The sequence below is a fragment of the Brienomyrus brachyistius genome, chromosome 21 (genome assembly GCF_023856365.1).
Source record: "Brienomyrus brachyistius isolate T26 chromosome 21, BBRACH_0.4, whole genome shotgun sequence".
Classification (NCBI taxonomy): domain Eukaryota; kingdom Metazoa; phylum Chordata; class Actinopteri; order Osteoglossiformes; family Mormyridae; genus Brienomyrus; species Brienomyrus brachyistius.
In genome coordinates this window covers 3,331,217-3,353,302 of record NC_064553.1, presented here as the reverse complement: position 1 = coordinate 3,353,302, position 22,086 = coordinate 3,331,217, and the positions used below count along the sequence as shown (strand labels likewise).

The 22,086-nt window shown below is 42.3% G+C and overlaps 1 protein-coding gene and 2 long non-coding RNA genes across 8 annotated transcripts; 1 reads left to right on the top strand and 2 right to left on the bottom strand.

The window, feature by feature from the left end:
* Positions 1–588: 588 nt before the first annotated feature.
* On the top strand, positions 589–19,101 carry LOC125717035 (uncharacterized). Its single transcript, XR_007384462.1, has 3 exons — positions 589–728; positions 14,714–14,916; positions 18,998–19,101. It is a non-coding gene; the product is annotated as an uncharacterized LOC125717035 (long non-coding RNA).
* sox14 (SRY-box transcription factor 14) lies at positions 7,206–11,870 on the bottom strand. Its single transcript, XM_048989965.1, has 2 exons — positions 11,860–11,870; positions 7,206–9,417 (listed from the first exon to the last, which is right to left on the bottom strand). The coding sequence occupies exon 2, from the start codon at positions 9,066–9,068 to the stop codon at positions 8,361–8,363; it is 708 nt and encodes a 235-aa protein (XP_048845922.1). The 5' UTR covers positions 9,069–9,417; positions 11,860–11,870; the 3' UTR covers positions 7,206–8,360.
* A 196-nt stretch (positions 19,102–19,297) lies between the features above and the next one.
* On the bottom strand, positions 19,298–21,376 carry LOC125717034 (uncharacterized). Of its 6 annotated transcripts, XR_007384458.1 has the most exons (4): positions 19,927–20,154; positions 19,648–19,895; positions 19,462–19,616; positions 19,298–19,430 (listed from the first exon to the last, which is right to left on the bottom strand). It is a non-coding gene; the product is annotated as an uncharacterized LOC125717034 (long non-coding RNA). The 6 variants fall into 6 exon arrangements; XR_007384460.1 differs by lacking the exon at positions 19,462–19,616 and having other exon boundaries at positions 19,349–19,461; XR_007384461.1 differs by having other exon boundaries at positions 19,406–19,523.
* Between the last annotated feature and the right edge of the window lie 710 nt (positions 21,377–22,086).

Sequence of the window (22,086 nt, the reverse complement as noted above, 5' to 3'; positions counted from 1 at the left end):
ACAAAGGCATATGAATAAGATGTGGGCGTGCCTGGGCGCCGCAAAGTCATGTGACAAGCCCATCCAATCACCTGAAGCCAGTCACTAATGGTATTAAAGTGTCTTCTTCCTCTTTCAGGCCACACAGAGCAGACGTTACACCCACACCCTGTGACCCCTGTGGGTACAACACCCATCTTGTCAGGTAGGTTTCTTGCCTCTGGGTCCCTGTTCAAAGAGTCACTTTGGGGTCCCTTAGTGTAGTGACTACTTATGACCAACAGGGGGCCCCCCAAACCTTGGAGGCCCCACGTAAACATTTGTGCCACAGCACCTCATCCTCCCTACCTGCTTCCCCCTTTGCAAAGCTGGAGGTCGGCCGTCTGAACCCCACACCCTAATAAACAATGCGGTCGCCTCCCTGTCCCCTCGCCATGTCAATCCGTTTTGCCGTCCCTGAACTCAAACTGATCTTGTGAAGTGGAATGTGGGATCTTGATTCCCAACATGTTCTGCTGAGATTAAATGAGATTGTGAGTGTCACGTCCCAAGTACACCCCCCCCCAAAAAAAAATCCTTTAGACAGAGGTGTCTGCTCTGACAGGCCAGGTGGAACAATGTGGAAGAATGTGTTTGCTTGGCTCAAAATGACCTTGACACCTGAGTACGACCAGTCTCCATGAAACAGCCATGGAGCAGAGCTATTCAGGCATCTCCTGCGACCAGCTGTGATGAAGGAGGCTGCACAGGTGAGCAACAATCGACATTAATCCATGATTCTCCAAAGACACGCGTTGTTTTCATAGCAGGGAATGATTAAACTACACAACCACCTTGTCACCCGGTGGCTTCTTAAGGGGGATAATTATCAAAACAAATTAATATTTGTAATTACCACATATGTTTTGCCCAGAGTTTTAAGCAATTAATCCTTATGTGGGAAAAGAGGACAATCCCAATGAGAAGTGAGATGCTTTAGAGAACAAAACAATGGCTTGTTTTCAGCCTTTTCACCAATTGTTCTTTTAGGGCTCCTGCTTAAAAGGTAATTACGCCTCTTACTAATTAAGCTGAGACTACGAGGTGACTGCAGGGGAGCCATCACGGGAGGCAGTGTTACTGCGCGAGACGGCCGGAGTGTGAGGGGTTAATTCTGTGCGGGGTTCATCCGCGAGCGTCTGTCCCGCCGTCACACTGGCCGGCCGTCATCAGCGAGGTGCGCGGGGAGCTTTTTATTCAGTCCACAAGAAGGAAACTTAAACAACAAAATGCATGTCGATTGGCTGCTGTTCTTGTTTTTAGTCTAATATTTACGACTTTAGCATCCTTACTTTTTTTTAAACGGTTTAACATAGATTGGCTTTTTGCTTTTCCGTGAAAAGGTGTAATGGGGATACTATCGAACTATTTTCTGAACACTTTCGGACAACGGAAAATTGTCCCTTTGAGGGTAATAAAGCGATATTATTTACCCTAACGGAGCAGTTCTGACGCTCGGCCGATACAAGGCCATTTGGAAATCATTTGGAAATCATCTTCACCTTCTGCTCCAGTCAGTTTACATTTGTCCACTACACGCCCTGTTGCTCAAACATCCAATAATGAACATCTAGGAAAGCAAATAATTCAAGGGGACGCGCTGCCTTAAGATCGGAGAAAAATAGCATAATGATATAAAGACTATATTGAAGAATTCTCTAAAATTTAGCTGTGGCTCCTCGCCAAATAATTATTCAGTAAAGTATAGGTTATCATGGGGGTAATGTGCTGGTTGTGGGATTATGAATATTTATTTATACGTTAAGTATGTAACTTAATTTTACTTTAATTTAACCATGACTTTACATTCATTTTTTCCAATGGGAAGCAGCATAGCTAGATAAGGTTTATAATAAGAGACTTCAAACTCAGCTCTGAATTACGCAATACGTTTGAGAAAATAAAAAGACTGCACCCGAAATTATGGGATTAGAAAATAATGGACAATAACGATAAGTAATTAATTCAGCTATTATAAGGGATACACGTAACTTAAACTTTATGTGGCTACAGACATTATGTCACTTTTCTAACAAATCAGTACTTTCATCCACAACAACAGTAGCGCTGACTTCAGCCTCAAAGTTGATTTTTATTTAAAGCCCGTGAGTTTAAACTGCGCCTTTTTTTTTGTCAAATCATCGATATACAGCCCGACTCGCCACTGCAAATAGGGCACAGACTCCAGTCGTAGACGGCAGATACAGGGTGTTTTATCTTTTCAATTCCATACTAAAATCAGGGCCTTATCTTTAATCACTCCCCAGACAAAACTGGCTTGGCTTTGCGGTTGCAACTTTGGGGTGTTCATTACACTTGTGATTGAAGAATTTAACGCGAACATGTTCCTGCAAAACTCTGGAAGCGCCGTTTCCTAACATCGCGAGTCTTGTCTTTCTTCCTGGAGACCAGCTGTGTATTGCAGCAAAAGCCAGATTAAATACACCTTAAGCATCACTTGTCAACGCCTGCTCTGTTGAACTATACACAGCATATACTATTTTGAGCACAGCAAATCACTTAACACCTTCATAACAGCCTTATCCAGCACTTTAATAGCTGCGTATTCATTACTTTTAATCGCACTTTGTTTTATCCAGTACTATTACTAAAGTACATTTAGATGACTAGTTCACACATGTAATTATTTCTCGTCTAATTACAACCCCATCACGGGTATGCGAATAATCATGTAATTTATGCTGACAGCTCAAGTTTTCAGATTACGGACAGCTAGGGAAGTTATTTGTACGTTTCAGCTATATTTGTATTTCTTCACGTGCCACTTAATTTTGATGTAGTTGGCTAACGAAACCACACGTGCCCTAAGACAAAAATAATTGATAGACTACTTGATCCTTGAGAGATCAGTGAGGTCTGAAAGTAGAAATAGTGCTTTTTCCACGATACTCTTTACGACAAATAGCGGGTATATAATATCTATATAACATGGAAAGGATGTTTCAGCTGAACGCGCGCGCGAGGGTGTGTTACTGTGTGCATCCCCGTGCACGCGTGTGTGTATGCAAATCACTTTCTCAACTGGAACCACATGTAAATAGCCGTAGCCTAATTCCCTTTCTCTTAGCATATCCCTCCCGTATTTCCTTATCAGCTCATTCAGCATTTAATTCCTTTTGGATGAGAATGCTAGGGCCCCAAATTCGACGTCGGCGTTGCGAACTGGGGGACAGCGGTTTACCTTTCTGTGTCAAAATGGTGTCCCTGATTCAATTTCAGATAGATGGGGCTTTAGCACTGATGCGTTAGGGTGTTTATACGGGGTGAGAGCGATCAAAACAATAGTGGGAAAAATATGAACCGAAATAAAATTTCCTGCACACATAGGCCAGCGCATATTCTCATTTATAATAATCAGCAATGTAATAAACTAATCTGTTGAAGGGCAGACTACCCAAATTCAAAATATCAGCTTGTTGCATTATTGCAATATTAATACCGAGAACATAACAAGAAAAGATACAATAGTGGTAACGAAAATCATCATTATTATTATTATTATTATTATTATTATTATTATTATTGCTGTTGTTGTTATTATTATTATTTCTTATTATTTCTTATTTATATTTTCCTTCAGAAGAACATTGAAAATTAGCATGGCAAGATGAAGCGCGAGATATTTCAAAGCGACGTATCACATGTAATTGTACACTGTTGGTTTTGAGGTGACATTTACTGACAATGATGCAAATGACCCATGGCATTCAATTAAAAGTGTTATGTCCCCTCACTTTTGTTTTATATGCTTAATAATTTGGACTAAAGTGTTAGAGTAGAGAAAAGCGGGACTTGTGTTCCCTCCCCATTGACTTTTATCACTAAATTAAGCATATAAATGACCTGAAAGCAGAGGCTGTCGCATTAAATTAAATAAAATAAAGAACAATTATCCCCTCTTTTCCTCTGATCTCGGCCTGAAAGGAGTCGTAGCGAGATAAGGGAGATTGAATTCGACTTTGGAACCGCTGGCTTTATGCTCTGCTCAAATAAAAACGTCTGGGAGAGCAGTTAGAGAGAGATTTAGGACGAGTATAATTTCAAATCATAATTTTCCTCTTCTTATTTCTCGGGTACTGTTTGTTTTGTTTTGGATCTCGGCTTGTAAAAGCAGATGCCAGTTCAATATTGCAGAAGTGATCACAGACGGCGAATTACATTGATGAGGTCATAAATTACCATCCTATGACGAACATTTATATGGTGAATTTATATCTGGCCTGAAATATGCCCACATTGAGGGATATATATACATATATATATGTGTGTGTGTGTGTTTGTGTGTATAGTGCACAGTCATATAGTACTTCATGCAGTTTCATGAAAGCGTCATTTATTTCGTAATTTGTAAATGCGTTGCGCTTCATCATTTTGTGGACAACGGATAGAAAATGTGCATAAAATATCCTTCAGTTTGAAGTGCCCGCATTTATTCATTGCAACTCATCCTACTTTACCTCAAGACCCGTCTAATGATTCTTCAAATTAATATGTATCAGGGCTGAAGTGTTATTAATTCGGAGGGAGTAAAGGGGGTTGAGAAGACGGAGTGTAATACATCATCGCTGAAAATACACATTTTCGTGCTCCTAAAAGTAATTATCATTGTCCAATTTCAAAGTTGAATCTGCATGCTTTAAGGGGCTGATGTAAAACTTCATATTCGGTTCAATGGAGTATCACCATAATTTACAGCGCGAGATAAGGACAAAGTCTGTCATAAAAATCTAAGGCGGGCTCCCTCTCCCCCCTCCTATATTGGATTGCACCTTGGGCAATAGTGCAGAATCCCGAATCTTAACTTCTCTCAGCATATGTTCCTGGCAGATAAGTAAACAATCTGGATGTGAAATGAAAATTTTAATTAATACGGTAATGCTATTACACCTTGGTGTGCAAATCCTATTCCGTGCCCCGCGACAATAGACGAAAGTCGAATTCCTCTCCTCAGCCTGTGGACTGGGACCGATTGTTTTGCGATCTTGTTTTTCTTTAATGAATCTCATCGTATATTTTAAAACTGACTAGGTCCAAGCATTGTACATTTAAATCGAAATAAAATACTGGCGATGTCATTTTGTGCGAAGCTTTTCAATTGAAAAGTGATGAACGAGTACGTGATCCGTCTTGATCAGGCCCGCTTCTCTAACGCTGGGTTATATATATATATGTATACATTTAGTTTGCGTGCAACACATATATGAAATATGATGGATTTTTCATTATTGACAAATCGTCCTTGAGCAGTAATTAAAGAATAGACTCAGGCATCGTCCCACAACTCATACAACACGACTCAGTATTTCATTGTGTTTTTCATGGTGGATAACTTTAATAATTTATTAAAACATCTGACACGTTAAAAGAACATCTGCGTGTTTGTTTGTGTGTGTGTTTATACACATATATATGTAAAATTTAAATAAAACATTTAAAAAACAGTTCTGTAATGAAGTCCCTCTCAAGCCCTTAGCAACCAAAATATGAAAGAAAAATATTTTACAAGTGTTTTCGTCGGCTTGGAGTGGTAAATTTAATGCTTGCTTTTGCATTATAACTTTAGTAGACCTTAAACGTAATTTACATGATCAATCTATTAAAAAAAATAAAAAACAAAGCATTGACGGTTAATTAAAGCGGCGCTATCTGGCCGTCAAGTGCACACACTGGGTCGCTTGAATACAGAGAAATCAAGGGAAATGCCTGATTTTCCCTCGATGACACCGGAAGAAAAAAGAATTATTCAAAGCAGTAGGCCAAACGGTTAAATAAATTTGGAAAAGTTGTAACTTTTTCCATGACATCAGAAACATCAGTTTTTTTTATTATTATTATTATTTATATATTGTACCTCATCGGGTGCTTCCACAAATCAAAGATTTGTATTAATGATTTTTTTCCCTCTGTCGCAATGAAGCGGAGACGTTGAGAAACAGGTCCGACCACTGATTTAGTCTCCCTGCGGCGATTCTACCTACAAGTTTAAACTAAAAGGTAACGATCATTTCACTGACTTAATGATTGAAAAAGAACACTTACGCACATCAATAGGCCTAACAGGTATTAGGAACCTGGCTGAAAAGACGGATAACATCCTTAGCATAGGAAGGCATGTGTGCCAACTGGTATGAAAGATACTTGTTTATTTAATCGCACTGTTAGAAATACGTTAAAATATTTAATCGATTTTTAAACTTTTTGTTTTATATAATGGCAATGAACAAAGTAGACCTATTTGCTTTGATTTGAATTGTTTTTTTCAAATTGGAATGAGTTTTGTTTATTTAAAATATTTTTGTACCACTAATTTGTGTATAACTATATCTCTTGGCTCTGTAGGCTACCACTCGGCTAACATGATTAGGCTATAGGCCTAGTCTAGCTCTAATAGTTTGATGCTACTTGTGCAAGAAGTGATATCAGCAGTTACACTGCAGAAATTCACCGAGTGCAAAAGGTGCAGGCTGACCGCGCAGAGCGAAAAATGAGACAAATGCGGAGCGCAATACTGATCTAGAAAATATTAAATTAAATTAAATTAAATTAAATTACATTCGCTTTCCTCGAATCCTCCCCAGTTATGCACTGCCGGATGCATTTGTCACCAAAGCGTAAGCTAAATCTGATACGTAATTATATTTTACATGCATATTGTAGCTGTGTTTCTGTTCAGCGCTGATTGCTGTTCAGGTCACCTCCTGCATTTTTTAATGTGAATGTTTTGTGATGCTAAACGGCGTGGCTAAGCTATTTTGAACCACCCCCAGTTCCCTAACTGATTTCCGTCCCATTGTTTGCCTCAGTCTGAATTATAATTCACGCGCGTGTTTGATTTTTTTAACGGGTCTATTGTACACTAATTGTATTTGACCATTTTATTTTGACTTAACTCTCAAGAGCACTCGAGAAAACGATGTGCAGACAAGACGAATCAAACAGCCATTCATTCAGTCCAGATGGACAATGGCTGTTCTTTAAAGGGAAACGCGTCTCTCTCAGTAATGAGGATTCTGACTAATTGTTTTTGCTAATGGATATCAAACGCCACTGATTGCTAAGGATATCTATTTCGCGATTCTCCCCCAAACTTGATTCCACGGGCGCGTTTTAAAATTAGTTTCTCTTGGACCATCTATTATATAAGCAGATAGTCAAGGATCAGGGTGAATAAATATTAATCTGTTTTAATCCACAAAGTTTATTTGAATTGAAGTTGAGGATGGTTAAATGCACGCGGTTCCAGTTTTGCACATGCTATAGTATACTATAAAAAAGATATCATCGATTGACCAAATTAATCAAAACACTAGTAAACAGCAGTAAAACATTAACACTTCAATGTCTCAAGTGCATACGTCTGTTCACTCTTTGTAAGCAAATGTTTATATCTTTTGTAAATATCTTGGAGGCCGGACAGCGATGTCGTTTAAAGGCACTAAAGTATTTAATGCTTCAGAGTCATTTTTAGGTGGGGGATTCATTTTAGAAAATGGAACCGCAGGTCTGAAATATAATAATATTGATATATTTTGAAGACAGATTGTCTTTATTCAAAACGTCAAATGAACAGAGAAACATCAGCCCGGACACATTTCCCTTTTCCACAAATTGAAAATACCATTTCAGAGAGGAGAAAACAAGAATAACTGTCTGGCTTCAAACTCGAAGTGCTTTTAGAAGAAAAGTAACATATAGCACTGGATCACATGAGGGGGAATGTAAAAACACATTATTATTACCATTATCACAAATAATAATAATAATAATAATTATAATAATAATAATTATAATACAATTTGGTATTTTGTATAAGCAATCAAAATTTACGTGCCTATTTAATAAATAGAAACAATATATCCATTATAATTGAACTTTTGAGTTTATGATTTTTATTCTAAACTTTTAAAACGTTCGGGTTCCAAGAAATTCATTCTATTTTTACAGTCAAAACTTGTGCAACCCAAATTTCGTTTTGGAAAAGGATATGTAAAAAATGAACCATTAAATTAAAAAAATTATAGAATAAAAATGTACATAATAAATAAAGTTAAAGGCCGCCTTGTATTACGGTAGCCGTCAATAAACGTTTTAACATTTACAATTCTTACAGTTCATAGGGCACCTGCCTCGCGGCTATTCCAAGTCCCTTGCTGAAGTCTTAGAAGAAGCGTCCTGTTTGGAATCGTAAAGAGTTCTCGTTTGATTCTTTGAAAACAAGTCCGTTGCTTTCCATAATTTCTGAGCGCCCGGCTCCTTCTGACGTTTTTTTTCATATTCACATGCATTGCTGTATTCAAGTTTCAAAAATTAGCTTTTGTGCGTTACATAGCAGTAGCATGTGCTGAAGAGTATGGGTCTATTCCTGACTTGGTCATACCTGGAAAAAGTATGTAGGCAACTGGGGGCTGTAAACTTGAGGTTGACCAGGCGGTACAGTTACAGGGCACTACGTACCCCGGGTTTGTGGGCGACGGATGAGTGTGAGTGTGTTGGCTGGGACAGCTCAAGCTGCCAAACGCGCCGTTTTGGTATCCCAAGGAGGAGGCGTATGGTAACGTGCTGGTGGTCAAAGCGTGGGGCATTTCGGTCATCTTCTGGATAGCGCTGGAGCTGAACTGGCTTGGGTCGAGGAACGAGTAGGGGGCCGATGTTGGCGGCAGGAACGCTCTGGCTTTGTCTGACGAAGCCAAGAGAGAGTCCGCGGAAAATCCTTTCAAATGGTCTGTGTCCCCGAGGTAGGGCAATGGAAAGACGTACCTGTCTTTTTTGAGCAAGTTCTTGGGCTTGCGTCTGGGTCTGTACTTGTAGTCTGGATGTTCTTTCATATGCTGCGCCCTCAGTCTCTTTGCCTCATCGATATAAGGTCGTTTTTCGGATTCAGAAAGCAGTTTCCATTCGGCGCCAAGTCTTTTGCTGATTTCTGAATTGTGCATTTTGGGATTCTCCTGTGCCATTTTTCTCCGTTGACCCCGGGACCACACCATGAAAGCATTCATGGGTCTCTTGATGTGATCTAAAGGTTTTGACATTTTAAAAGCACACGTTCAATTCTCCCTCTTCGGCAGCGGAAAAAAAGTTCTTAAACCACCAAGAAATATATTCACCTCTCCAGCAGATAGAAACGGCTCATACCAGTTCTCGTGGGTTTTCGGAAATGTGCAAAAAATAAAGTCATAAAAATCCAGAGGTCGATCAGTCACTATCGGATTCAGCGAGACGAGCAGTTATCTTGCCCTGGCAACATAGGTTCCGCGGTTAAGCTGCCGGAGCGCAAAAGATCCACGGAGGAGGTGCAAGTTCCCAAGTCAGACGCCGGCTGCTAAAGTGAAAGTGTTTGCGCGTGTTTCTCGGAGGTGTCTCGCCTCGCGAAGCACCTGGCTGAAAAATGAGGAAAAGCTGGTGAATGGGAGCCAAAAGCGGTGAAGTTCAAAGGCTGGGCTGGTTTGGTTTGCACGCAATCTGACATAATCGCAGGGCGTTAACTCGCCAACCTGCGCGCCCAATCAGCACAGAGACAGCAACATAATACCTTTACAAAAATATGTATATTACCACACAAACAAAGATTGGGGAGGAAAAGAGGGGTACTCCATTTGAATCCATTTGCTCAAAACGTACGTACCATAGACTTCAACCTCTCCGCAATGAAACCAGGCTTTTGACAGCGTATACACTCCAATGAGATATAAATTTAAAAAACTGCTGGAATTAAGAAAATGTATATGTAACGCATTAAACTAATCGATTTTATATTTTTTATTCTGCTTATTACTATCATGAACACAACAGTAATTTTATTTATAAATGCTATATATTGCCATAAATTGCGAGCAGATTTAGGGAATCAACGCAGACGACCCCGGTTGGCCTGTATAATATGCAAACGCCCTGAAGGGACATATGTTTTAAATGAGAACAATCTCCCGTGAATACGTGAAATCTTCGGTGTTTTTTATATTACACGAAAAAGAAGCCGGTAAAAAGCACACCAGTGGGACTTATTCTGAGACCCACGAACCCGGTTACTTGAAATCTTACAATGTATAAAAATAATATATTAAACACGATAACAGATATATTATAGATGTAGCACGAGAACATGTTTTTAGGTTCCTCATATTCTTATTCATTTAATGTATTATTCCCATACCACACATTAATATCAACGCAAATCTGTCCTTTACTTTTACATTTAAATAAATAGAATTTTTGCCAACATCAATAAGCTATTTTCTAAAAAAATATTGAAATTTATTACTAAAATGAAGTGTTTCTACGTTTTGTGTAAAAGTGTAAAATTACTATTTTCACTGCAGCGTAGCGAGGTTTTGAACTTGCAATCAGTTTAAACAGGTCAGTAAATTATCAACCCCGAGGCAAACCGTTCATATTGTTTCCTCACTTGTGATTATTAAGTGAAATACTCGAACGATCCTTGACAGAATGATCTTTATCAGGATATTGAAATAATAGCACGTATTATAATGCTATGTGGATACATTTCAAGCCTATTTAGTGGGGATTAAACGCGTTCATTTAAATTTGAAAAGATTTAAATTGGTACAAGAAAAACGGCACAATAGTATATAGCGTGAACACCTATCATTACAATTTGAACGTGTCTTAAAAAAACTCACGAGACAAATATTCAGTTTGCGCATACCTTTGCGCCATCGCGTCTGAAAGCTGCAAACACATAACGTGGGTCACGCAGCCAATAAATACCAATAATATCTATTTTTTCGGTAGTTACAGGTAGATCTGTCAAGTAGATCATATTTATACAAAGCCGCCCAGTCGCGCAGAACGCCCTAAAACGCTTGAAGTAGGCCCAACTAATAATCGTCTACTCATCCAAAAAACCCCATAAGACCAGACTAATTAATTTTTACCAGTTTCCCTATAAACATGATTTATCGCTCACATACTACGTTTTTAATTTTCAACTTTAGCCTACATTTGTACTGTAGACATTTTGTCTCTTTTTTTATGATTATCGTGTCAGCGTGTGAATACTTTTTGCCCGACACAACGGATGAACCAATTAATGTTTTTTGCAGTTTGTATATTAGACTGCGTGTTCACTTGCTTTTTAATATTAAAATAATAATTAAAATAAGCGTATTTGTTCTGGACAACACTGGGGCACTTACAAACATTCGTATAAGCTATAACCTTAACGTAATCTGTGTATTTTCCAGGTGTAAAAATAATTTTATGTAATACTGAACGGCAAGCAAGGATACAGACATGCATACAGACGCCCATACTGAAATATATTATACTGCATTCAAATTATTCATGCTGTAAATTGTGCCATGAGACATTTTTAAAATAAAGTTTACGGAGAATTGTTCTGAACGCGTTCCCTGCACGCGCCGTTCGGGTGCACGAAGCGGACGCGCATAAGCACCATTTATTCGCTTTAGTTTCATTACCGCTTCGCTTAAGTCGCGTTCGTTTCAAAACCCATCTCCACTCCTTAGCGCTGGGAAAGCAATGCAGCCTGAAATCCGCAGAACATCAAAGCGTTACAAAAAGCAAAAAAATATAAATTATAGCCGGAATTAAAATGAATTACCGGGCCACTTCGCATTCCTCCAGTCGCTCTCTGTATTAACATGAAAATAGACTCGCGGGAAAAAAATAACAGAAATTGTGCATGCGGTCATTTAAAGTAATCTTCGGCGTATGAAAATCGAGAAATATGGGGAAATAGGACGACAGCATTGAAAGTACAGGGAGAAGGAGAAGCAGTGACATAAAGTGTCTATCCTGTGTTTAAAATAAGGGGGGAATATCATTCCTTCTGATACTCACGTGTTAACCCTCCACCGCTAAAGATCACCGCAGCCTAGACGCCCGGCGATCCCCTGCACGTGCTACATAAAAATATGGGTACTTAGTCTAAGCTTCACTAAAGGAATTTCCAGCTTTATTCCCCTTCAATTAAGGCACAGCAATCTCCACGTGACAATAACCGATGATTGTTGATATGTAATATTTAACCCATTCAATACGTGCCGGTGTAAAGCGGTAAGGTGCGTTTCTATTTTATAAATCATCGGTACAGGCAGCTTAAATCTCTCCACTTAGTTTTCGAGTCCTAGTCGTTTTAAATAGAGTCATCGGTGATTAGAGCAGCGCCGCGGGGTAATGTGTGTATTTTTTTTTGGTTTATAATAGTGTTTCTGTACGTTGCAATCCTCTAAAGCATATTTCATTAAAGCTTGAATAGCGGCACCGATATAATGCTGGAGGTACGTTTAGCAGACCGTCTCTGGCCGCAGCACCTGAGCATCGGCATGAGTACAAAGGTATTTTAAATCGATTAAAGCAAGCGCGACAGGGGTAGGAATTAATTAGTATTAAAAAGCTCCAGTCAATTAATGCTGGGGGACACGTTTTTACTTTCATTAATATATTCACTTTCACTAGAACTATTTTAAAGTAACTGCTTGTTACGTCAACTTTGATCAAATGTGTAATTTTGCAAATTGCCTACACTTGGCTCCTGAGGAGTCAATGGCAAAGCTTGCATTTTTTTGTAGGAAGTATAATTGAGTGTTTCGGGCTGTGATTGTAAGATTATATCCCACCTACGCCTTTTTAAACGATGTTGCGTTATTCGTATTTTCTCCGCAGCGCGAAAGTCAATTGCAAAAAGTTTGGCGTCTCTACCGGCTTTACCTGCTTCAATGAGCGTTATTTTTAAAAAAAGATGTACAAGTGGACGTTCAACATAATTGTTTGTTCAGGAAGAAAAGTTTTACTAGGCCGATATTCAAGGTAATTTCTTACAACGTTCCCTAATAATAATAAAAAATTACAGTACTGGCAAAATCACAAAATGATTCTTCACAGCGTCTAATAGAAAAGTAAAATAACCAAACAGCCCTCGTCTTAGTAGATGCCAGACAGTTCTGATTTGTTACTTAAAACATTTATTTTTAATTTCCCGAAATTTTTTGGGAAACTGTCCGTATTCTAATTAATAAAATAATTGCACGCAGGCCTACACAAACGTAAACCTTTTTTATAAACACGATGCTATTTTACTATTAGATTAAATTAAATTTTTGTCTAGTTATTATTTCTATGGTTTATTTAGAATATGAGCGAAATGTAAACGTCATTACAAGAATAATATACTTTTCCGCAGCAGATCTAATTGGCTCATTAGCGTTGAGAATATGCTTCCGCCCGGCTGGAACGTCTCCGCTGTCGCTGTCCGTGGTGCTGAAGCCACGAGCTGCGCTAATTGTAGCTGACTTATGAGCCGATTTTAGGCTGGCGGGGATACCTCTGGGAAAAATGTAAGTGGCATTTATTTTAATTTCCGAGTTTAAACTGTTTAAACAGTTTAGCAGCGAAGGAAGCTTTACATTTAGGTGTAAATGATCATTAACCACAAAATCACAGTTTGACACTTTAAATCATTTGCCATTTTTGCCCTAAATACGCGTTTCTATAGCATTTTAAAAGCCCATTGATTCGACAGAAATCGTAGGCCGTTTTCATCTTGCCCCTAAAATGTTATTCCATAAAGGACAGAAAGGCAATACTTGAAAATGAATTTTATTCATATATTTACTAGCTAGCTTTAACTCTTCGTGGCATTCTTGATGATTTCTTGATAGATGATTACTTAAAGATAATTAATTGAGGAACACACTCATAATTACAAAGGGGACCAGAGTTCCTCTGGTCTCATTCATGGTATGTTTCGTTCTCTGGGTACTGTTTCAGCAGGTTGACAGCTGCTCCCGATAATCTCAGATCTTCCTTTATTTACAGGCTGATTTATTAAATTCTTTATTTACTGTCCTGCCTGGGGCCGATGCTGTTAACCACGGACACTCCGCCCCGCAGATACGGCCATTCAGCCCAGTCGCCGTCTTTCGGCATCCTGGGAAAGCAGCTCCCGTATTTGGGAAGCCTGTTCCGGCACTAAGAGCACGAGATCGCAGAGATTCAAAATGACTTACACATGCAACTCTCTTTCAGGGAGTCCTGGCTGGAAAAGGCCGGAAATATATAAGGCCCCACGGTGAGAATAGTTTCCAAATTTATTACGAAATCACTTCCCATTTGCTGTTATTAGCGAAATATAACAAAATAGGCCCTGGGTATTATTTAGTTGCTAGCTGGAGGCGGCTGTCACAGAGACGCCCTAACCTGCCCAGCGCCTGTGAATGGGACAGCGCAGATGGGAGGCAGAGGAGGAGTGTGGCCTGAAAGTCGGCCCATTCAGAGGTGCGGATCAGAACCGCGCACCAGCAGCATTCCAGTCACAGGTGTTTATCTAATGTCTGACTTCATGCAAAATAAGCGTGATGAGGGTTAGGGCTGCCCTGCTGGGCTGAAGAGACAGGCTCCTAGGCACCCTCTCCTACACCCCCGCCCCCCGCCCAGCCCAACAGCCCCCCCCCCCCCCATCCCACAGTTTCCCATTGTATTTCATACATTCAAATTTTAGTGTTTGTTCTGGCTGGAGAACTTCATTCACTGCTCGGAAATTGATTTTAGTCAGCTGTCACAGTGGCGGCTTTTGAACCTCCGCGGAAATATATTTACAAAAATGCAATCGGGGGGAATGTCATTAGCTCACGACCCATAAGAAGCTGCAGGAACGAACAAAGTAATGAATATAATGTATTCCATGTGGGGACAGTGCGGGCCCTCGGAAGGAAGGCCGTGGACTGGGCACCTCGGCTGCTCGGATGGATGGGCATTGGTGCTTAAAATAGCCAATCGGATGGTAATGAGATGGGAAGCCGCACGTCACGGCAGAGCGGAACAGGCGCCGTGCTACGACAGCGCTTTCCGGCAAGAACAAAAGTCTCCAAACTGATGGGCCCCACCGAGGAAAAGCAGGTAAGTCAGAGAAGGGAGAGCGGAGGCCGAGATGGATGTCAGGCATCGCTTTATATCGGAGGGCTAAGGGCAATGCATCAGGGACGAACTGCATGCATCACACAATTATACAATACAATTAGGATTAGAGACGCACGGGCGGCGATAACGGAAGATAGCGATAAATTATCACAGAGGAGGGGGGAGAACGTGACCCTCTGTTGACCTTCATTAAGAGGCTGAAAGTACGCGCAGAGTTGGCAGGGCGTCTGCTTGGGGCCTCTGCCTTGATACTATGGCCGACCTATTGAGTTTCAAGGGGAACTTTTCCAGCTTTGTGTTCAGTGTTTGCTTTTTGGTGCGTTGAACTTACAATGCTCTGATTGACTGTCAGGCACAGGCCTTTTTGAAATGTAGCTCGCAGCTGTTCGTAAAGTGCTGATCGCTCCAGCAGCATAACAGAGAGGATGATGGGTCCTCACCATGTTTTAATAAGGTTTTTACCGTTTTTACTGTACCAAGGCACCAGAATTACTTTTAAAGATCTTCTCCTGTTTCGTTAAGTAAAATAAAGCTCTTTCACAGATTACAAAATTCATTTTTTTGAACCTAACGCGACTGTTTTTAAAATATAACCAAACACCAAAACGAGAAGATTTTAGCGAAACTTTGCAAAAAAGCGACCCTTTGACCTGGACATTTTCCAAGCCCCCCCCCCCCCGCCAAAATGCCACACTGGGAATACACAAATGTGTCTGCATTTTGCCACTAATCCCCACGAACGAGGCCATTTTGCGACCATTTCTCATTTCTTTAGTCCGTCTTTCCTTTTAGAATAATATGTAGGTAAACAGGGAGAAAAAAAAAATCAATCCCATCCGCTCGTGCTGTCGAAACGCTTGAGGAGAAAGCATTTTTCCTCCCTTCAAAATATCATTTCATAACAATTATGATAAGAGTCTCTTATTCGCAATTTAAAATTGGAGCCTCAGCAGTAGTATTGGCAGCGTTCTGTGAATCGCGTTCATGTCTGATTGTAATCCAACAGCACCTTAACGTGATTCTTACCGCCGGAGGACCAAATGGGTGGCTTGTAAACCCTGCTTTGTCAGCTTTGGATTTAGAGGCCAAAACAGGCTTTTCTGAAGGAATCTCTTTCTCCAATGGGACGAGGTGAGAGGACAGCGTTCTTGGGTTTGACGCTCACCTCTCGGGCACAGAGGTCGCGGCACCGGCACCAGTGCAGTCAGCTCACGTTCACAGGCTGCTGTGTCGGTGCCGTTAAATGATTCTTATGGAATTTTCGTTCAATGCGCCGCGCTGTGTGGGACACAGATGTTATAATAATGTCATGCAAGGGCGTAGGTTTGGTTGGAGAGTTGGTAGGGATCAAATCTGCCCCAATCTCCCCCCCCCAAACGCGAACAGTACACACACAGTACTGATAGTGTCCCGCCCCTGCTGTCCATACTCAAATCTGCACCCTTGATGCAATCACATCGCTACTGCATGTCACTGTGTGACACAGATTGAAATACCTAGATAAAGATGCTGACTTGTTTCATGTAAAATATGCGTCATCCCTGCACACCCCTGCAGACAGGAGGTCACATGGTCAAAGGTGAAGGAAAACTGGCCAATCGTCTGATTGTATCTCATGATACAGCCAGGTAGCCTCGAACTCTCCTTTTTTTTTCTCCATTTTTCCAGTGAGGTATGTGTGTGTGTGTGTGTGTGGGGGGGGGGGGGGGTCATGTATATTTTACATTGTGGGGACCAAATATCCTGTCATTTTTACATTGTGTGGACCATTTTTTTTTGGTCCTCACAAGGAGAAACCCAATTTTATAAAATTCTGTGACTGCAATAAACAAACTAAAAATGCCAAAAGTCTTGTATTTTGTTTGGTTACTTATGGTTAAGGTTAGGGCTGGGTGGGGGGTTAAGGTTAGGGCTGGGTGGGGGGTTAAGGTTTAGGGCTGGGTGGGGGGTTAAGGTCGTCACGATTTGAGTTTTCCCCATAGGAATGAGTGGAGAGTCCCCACAAAGATATGATTACAAACCTGTGTGTGTGTGTGTGTGTGTGTGTGTGTTTGTTTTAAATAGGGATCTCTTGTAAACTTTAATGTAGTTGTATTTAGTTGAGACATTGATCTGGAAGTTGAGTCAGACCCAGATGATGCTGGTGCTGCAGCACTGGCCAGTTTCCAGAACTTTCCTGTGTCTCTGTTTCAAGGTCTGCATACACACCATCCACAGCCAAGCAAACCAACAGAAAAACATTACAAATGATTTCATGGTGTTTATCAGAATCCCAGTTCCCAGCCCTACAGACTGACCACCACGACCGACAAGGAGACCAAGGGAACAGTTCCAAACGATCCATTAATAGAAGCCGTGTCTGGATATCAGACACCAGTCCTCAGTTCGGGAAGGTTTGTAAGGACCTCCGCTCATTCTAATGGACGCTCCTCACCACTTGTGGCGTAAACCGACGTTGGCTCTCTGTTCCCACGGTCACCCGTGTTACTGCCTGTCCTGGCCACAGCTTCCCCCCCAGTCCTGCCATCCCTCAGCACCGCTCCTCAGATCAGAAAGACTTAAAAAGAAAGTTCAGCGGTAGCCACAGAAGGTCTGGTAAACTCCGGCAGCAAAGGCCTGCTTGTTATCGGCGAACCTTCTGAAGTTCTCGAGTTTCCCAGTCCCTCCATAAGACGATCTGACATCTCCCGGACCTGTGGGGTCGGCACATCCGACCATTTAAAAGATCGGAAACAAAAACAGGAAGTGGGGGGGGGGGGGGAGGGACTCCCTGCCATGGCCTCTACCTCCCCACTTTACAGGCCATTAGAAATCAATGTGCCGTTTTTTGAAATTTTAGGACGCTATTGTAGGTCGTCACACAAAAGCTTTTTTATCAGACTCTTAATGTAACCCCCCCCACCCCTCCAGCCCCCTCTCCTCCATACCGTGGCCACCACCTTTTTTTTCCTCCTCTCTTTTCTCATTCATTTATTCCACTGTGTGGAGAGAATCTGGGCAACAATTAATTTCAGAGTGAATTGAGCCAGGATCTATTACTGCACACTGCTCCTGCTACTCTAATGGAAATCTATTTCACTTCTCTTTTGTGTCCAATATAATTTAATGCCCATTTTATTAATGGCCTGAAATAATTACGGAAGCCTTTTGTGATTCTTAAGTATGTTTCATTTAATTGTACAATAAATGTCTAATCAGGGCCTCCATCTGAAACTATTATGGCATTAAAATTAACAATTATGCCACAAATGTCTCGCTGAATGCGGCGGGGTCTATAGAAATCGGTGCCGATAACGGGACACATATAAATCATTCATGAGAAATATCAGCCCACCCCCCCCCACCCCCCAGAAAAAAGAAGAAGAGGAGAGATTGAGGGAGAAAATGAAAGGGGTGAAAGAAGAGTGATGAAAAAGTGGCAGAGAAAGAGGGACACATTACTTTGGGGGGAATTAATTAGCAGTCAACAGTCAACATGGAGGCTAAAATATCTATCAGCCCAGTTTGAGCGGCGCCCCGAGCTGCAGTGCGAGCCCTCCGCGCCCGTCGGCGACAGACGTCGGCTGAACTTGACCTCTTCTCCTCTTCTTGGGCCTCTATCCAGGCAGGACAGTTTCTCTGTAGTTGCCGAGTGCCTGAATTTCATGGGGAGGGGGTGTGGAGGGGTGGTAAACTCAGAGTTGCCCCCTCCCACCAGCCAGTCCCAAGCTAATATCCCACAATTGGCTTTGGTGAATGTATTTTAATGGTTGAATGTTCTTTGCCTTTTCCTGCTTGGTATTCAAATTATCCAGAGGGAAATAACAGCCATTGAGAGGCCTGGTTTATTTTTTTTTATTGTAACTGGTTAGGGGGGGGGGAGGCACATTCTGTTGCTAGGGGCCATAAAACTGCACAGCAAATGTGTGGGAAAAAATATATGTTTCCCATGTTCCCTTCTCCCTCCCTCATTGCCCCTCTGCTGGCCCTCATTAGGCATCTTTAGGGGTGTTAAGCAAGCTTTTCTTCACGGATGGCCGTTTTCTGCAAAGTAAAAGCCTGCAACTGTTTCGCCCTACAGGTTTCCTCGCCACGGCGATTTGGAGATTTTCAGCCGATCGACTGACAGAGGGGGGCGACTGCTGCACATGGATGTTGGATAGGTCAACCTGTTTGTAGATGGTGGACAGGTCCATCTGGATGTGGATGGTGGACAATTCCACCTGGATGTGGATGGTGGACAGGTTTGCCTGGACTTGCAACTGTCCAAAGTCACCCTATAGATTAATTTCAGAAACTTTACTATCTATGTACTTCTTTCATAAACAGAACTAAAAATGTATGGGGATCTCATGATCACAGGTCTTTTAATACATGGAAAGAAAATAATTACAGACATGAGGAATGATCTATGGGAAGCTCAACGTCATGCTCCAACCATCTACCTAATCCCTCAAGCCACCATTCAACATCTACCACAGACCTCAAGCCACCATCCAACATCTACCACAGACCTCAAGCCACCATCCAACATCTACCACAGACCTCAAACCACCACCCAACATCTACCACAGATCTCAAGCCACCATCCAACATCTACCACAGACCTCAAACCACCACCCAACATCTACCACAGATCTCAAGCCACCATTCAACATCTACCACAGACCTCAAGCCACCACCAAACATCTACCACAGACCTCAAACCACCACCCAACATCTACCACAGACCTCAAGCCACCACCCAACATCTACCACAGACCTCAAGCCACCATCCAACATCTACCACAGACCTCAAGCCACCACCCAACATCTACCACAGACCTCAAGCCACCACCCAACATCTACCACAGACCTCAAGCCACCACCCAACATCTACCACAGACCTCAAGCCACCACTCAACATCTACCACAGACCTCAAGCCACCATCCAACATCTACCACAGACCTCAAGCCACCACCCAACATCTACCACAGACCTCAAGCCACCATCCAACATCTACCACAGACTTCAAGCCACCATCCAACATCTACCACAGACCTCAAGCCACCACCCAACATCTACCACCGACCTTAAGCCACCACCCAGCATCTACCAAACCTCAAGCCACCATCCAACATCTACCACCGACCTTAAGCCACCACCCAGCATCTACCAAACCTCAAGCCACCATCCAGCGTCTACCACAGACCTTAAACCAGCACCCAACATCTACCACAGATCTCAATCCATCACCCAGCATCTACCACATATCTCAAGCCACCACCCAACATCTACCACCGACCTTAAGCCACCACCCAGCATCTACCAAACCTCAAGCCACCATCCAACATCTACCACAGATCTCAATCCATCACCCAGCATCTACCACATATCTGAAGACACCACCCAACATCTACCACAGACCTCAAGCTACATCCAACATCTACCACAGACCTCAAACCACCACCCAACATCTACCACAGACCTCAAGCCACCACCCAGCATCTACCACATACCTCAAGCTACATCCAACATCTACCACAGACCTCAAGCCACCACCCAGCATCTACCACATATCTCAAGCCACCACCCAACATCTACCACATACCTCAAGCCACCATCCAGCGTCTACCACAGACTTCAATCCACCACCCAGCATCTATCACTGACCTCAAGCCACCTTGTCTTTTGGTCAATAGCATTGGGAGGGGGTTGCCCTTCCTTCTGCCCCCGGGCCTCTCTGTGGAGCCATTAAATGCATTTCAGATACAGTGTTGAATACAGCTGAACTACATGGGCAGGAATGCGCAAGATTTACCCCGATTCAAATGTATACAGTCAAGCTACTTCCCTCAGCCCCTTTCAGATTTAATCACCTATTTAACTGACGTGCAAATTAACCTTGGCATTCCTACAAAGGCGCATTTTAAGAGTTGTACCACAAACAGTTTTTTTTTATTTCTTTTCCAGCCAATTTAATTCCAAACCCAGTTTTCATGGTCAATTTCTCTTTTTTTTCACCCTCGCAGAAGCCCGTCATCAATAATTTGAAACTTTTTACGTTTTCTTTCTGTTCTGATTCAGTGCGAAATTGCCTATTTGGGCTTCTAAATAAGTGTGACAGTCATGAGTTCCTTGCAATGCCCTGAGCTTTTGAATATGCATTTGGTGCTCTGACCTCCACCAGTAATTAGTTTGAGTCTTTGTTTATTCTTTTTAAAAATACACGCTGCCTCCTTTTCATACCTGGCTTTGAGCCTCCTTTCATACCGCAGACAAGGAGAAATCCTTGGACACTCTTTCACTTTTATCAGGTTTGACGTCCACTTTGTGATTCTCTCCCCCCCACCCCCCTGCCCCCCCAAAAAAAAGGTAGTAAAATATCACGCTACTGCATCAACGTATGGGTGCGAAGTGATGCCCACATGCTATATGATGAGAAGTAGCAGATAGTGACTCTTAACCACAAGCACCCCCCGCGCCCGCCCCCCCGCCGCCCACAGCTAAACAAATATGATACGCTAGTGCAAAATGATCGCTTAGCTTAGTAACTTACACAAAATACATCCTGAACTACTGATGAGGAATTCCAGCACTCATGCCACCAGCTGTCTGTCTCCAGCTTAAAGAGGAAGTCCCGCCCCCAGAACTCACTGTCGGGTGAGGAATTAGCCCGTTTTGTGGCAGAGGGACTCACGCAGAAGCCCTGGGGGCACACAGGCAGCCCCCAGTTGTTATTTATGGGTATCCGGGTTCACTGGTGAGGCATACTGGTGTGCAGTTAGAGTGTCTAGCCGCTCACCATGTGACTCAGGAGCTCTCCAGCGCCGCCCTGGTGACAGGGGAAGATGAGGCCCATTTGGTGTCTGTCCCGGAGCTCTGCTGGCACACGGGATCGGTGTTTAGCCGCCGGACGCGGACCGCTGCCGAGGCCGGCGGGGTGAGCGTATCTTCTTGGCAGCGGTGGATGTACCGCGGTGAGCCCCCGTGATTACCCTATTATGGAGGAACATTACACTAAGCTCCACACTCAGACGCCTTCCTAGCACATTGCCTGTCCACTTCAGAATGTGTCCTGACAGGAGGGCTTACAAAAATCTACATAATCCTTCGCATCGCAATTAAAGATACCATGGGACAATAAGAACCGCCGGTTCATTCCGCCATGGCTTCCCGTGGCCGGCGAC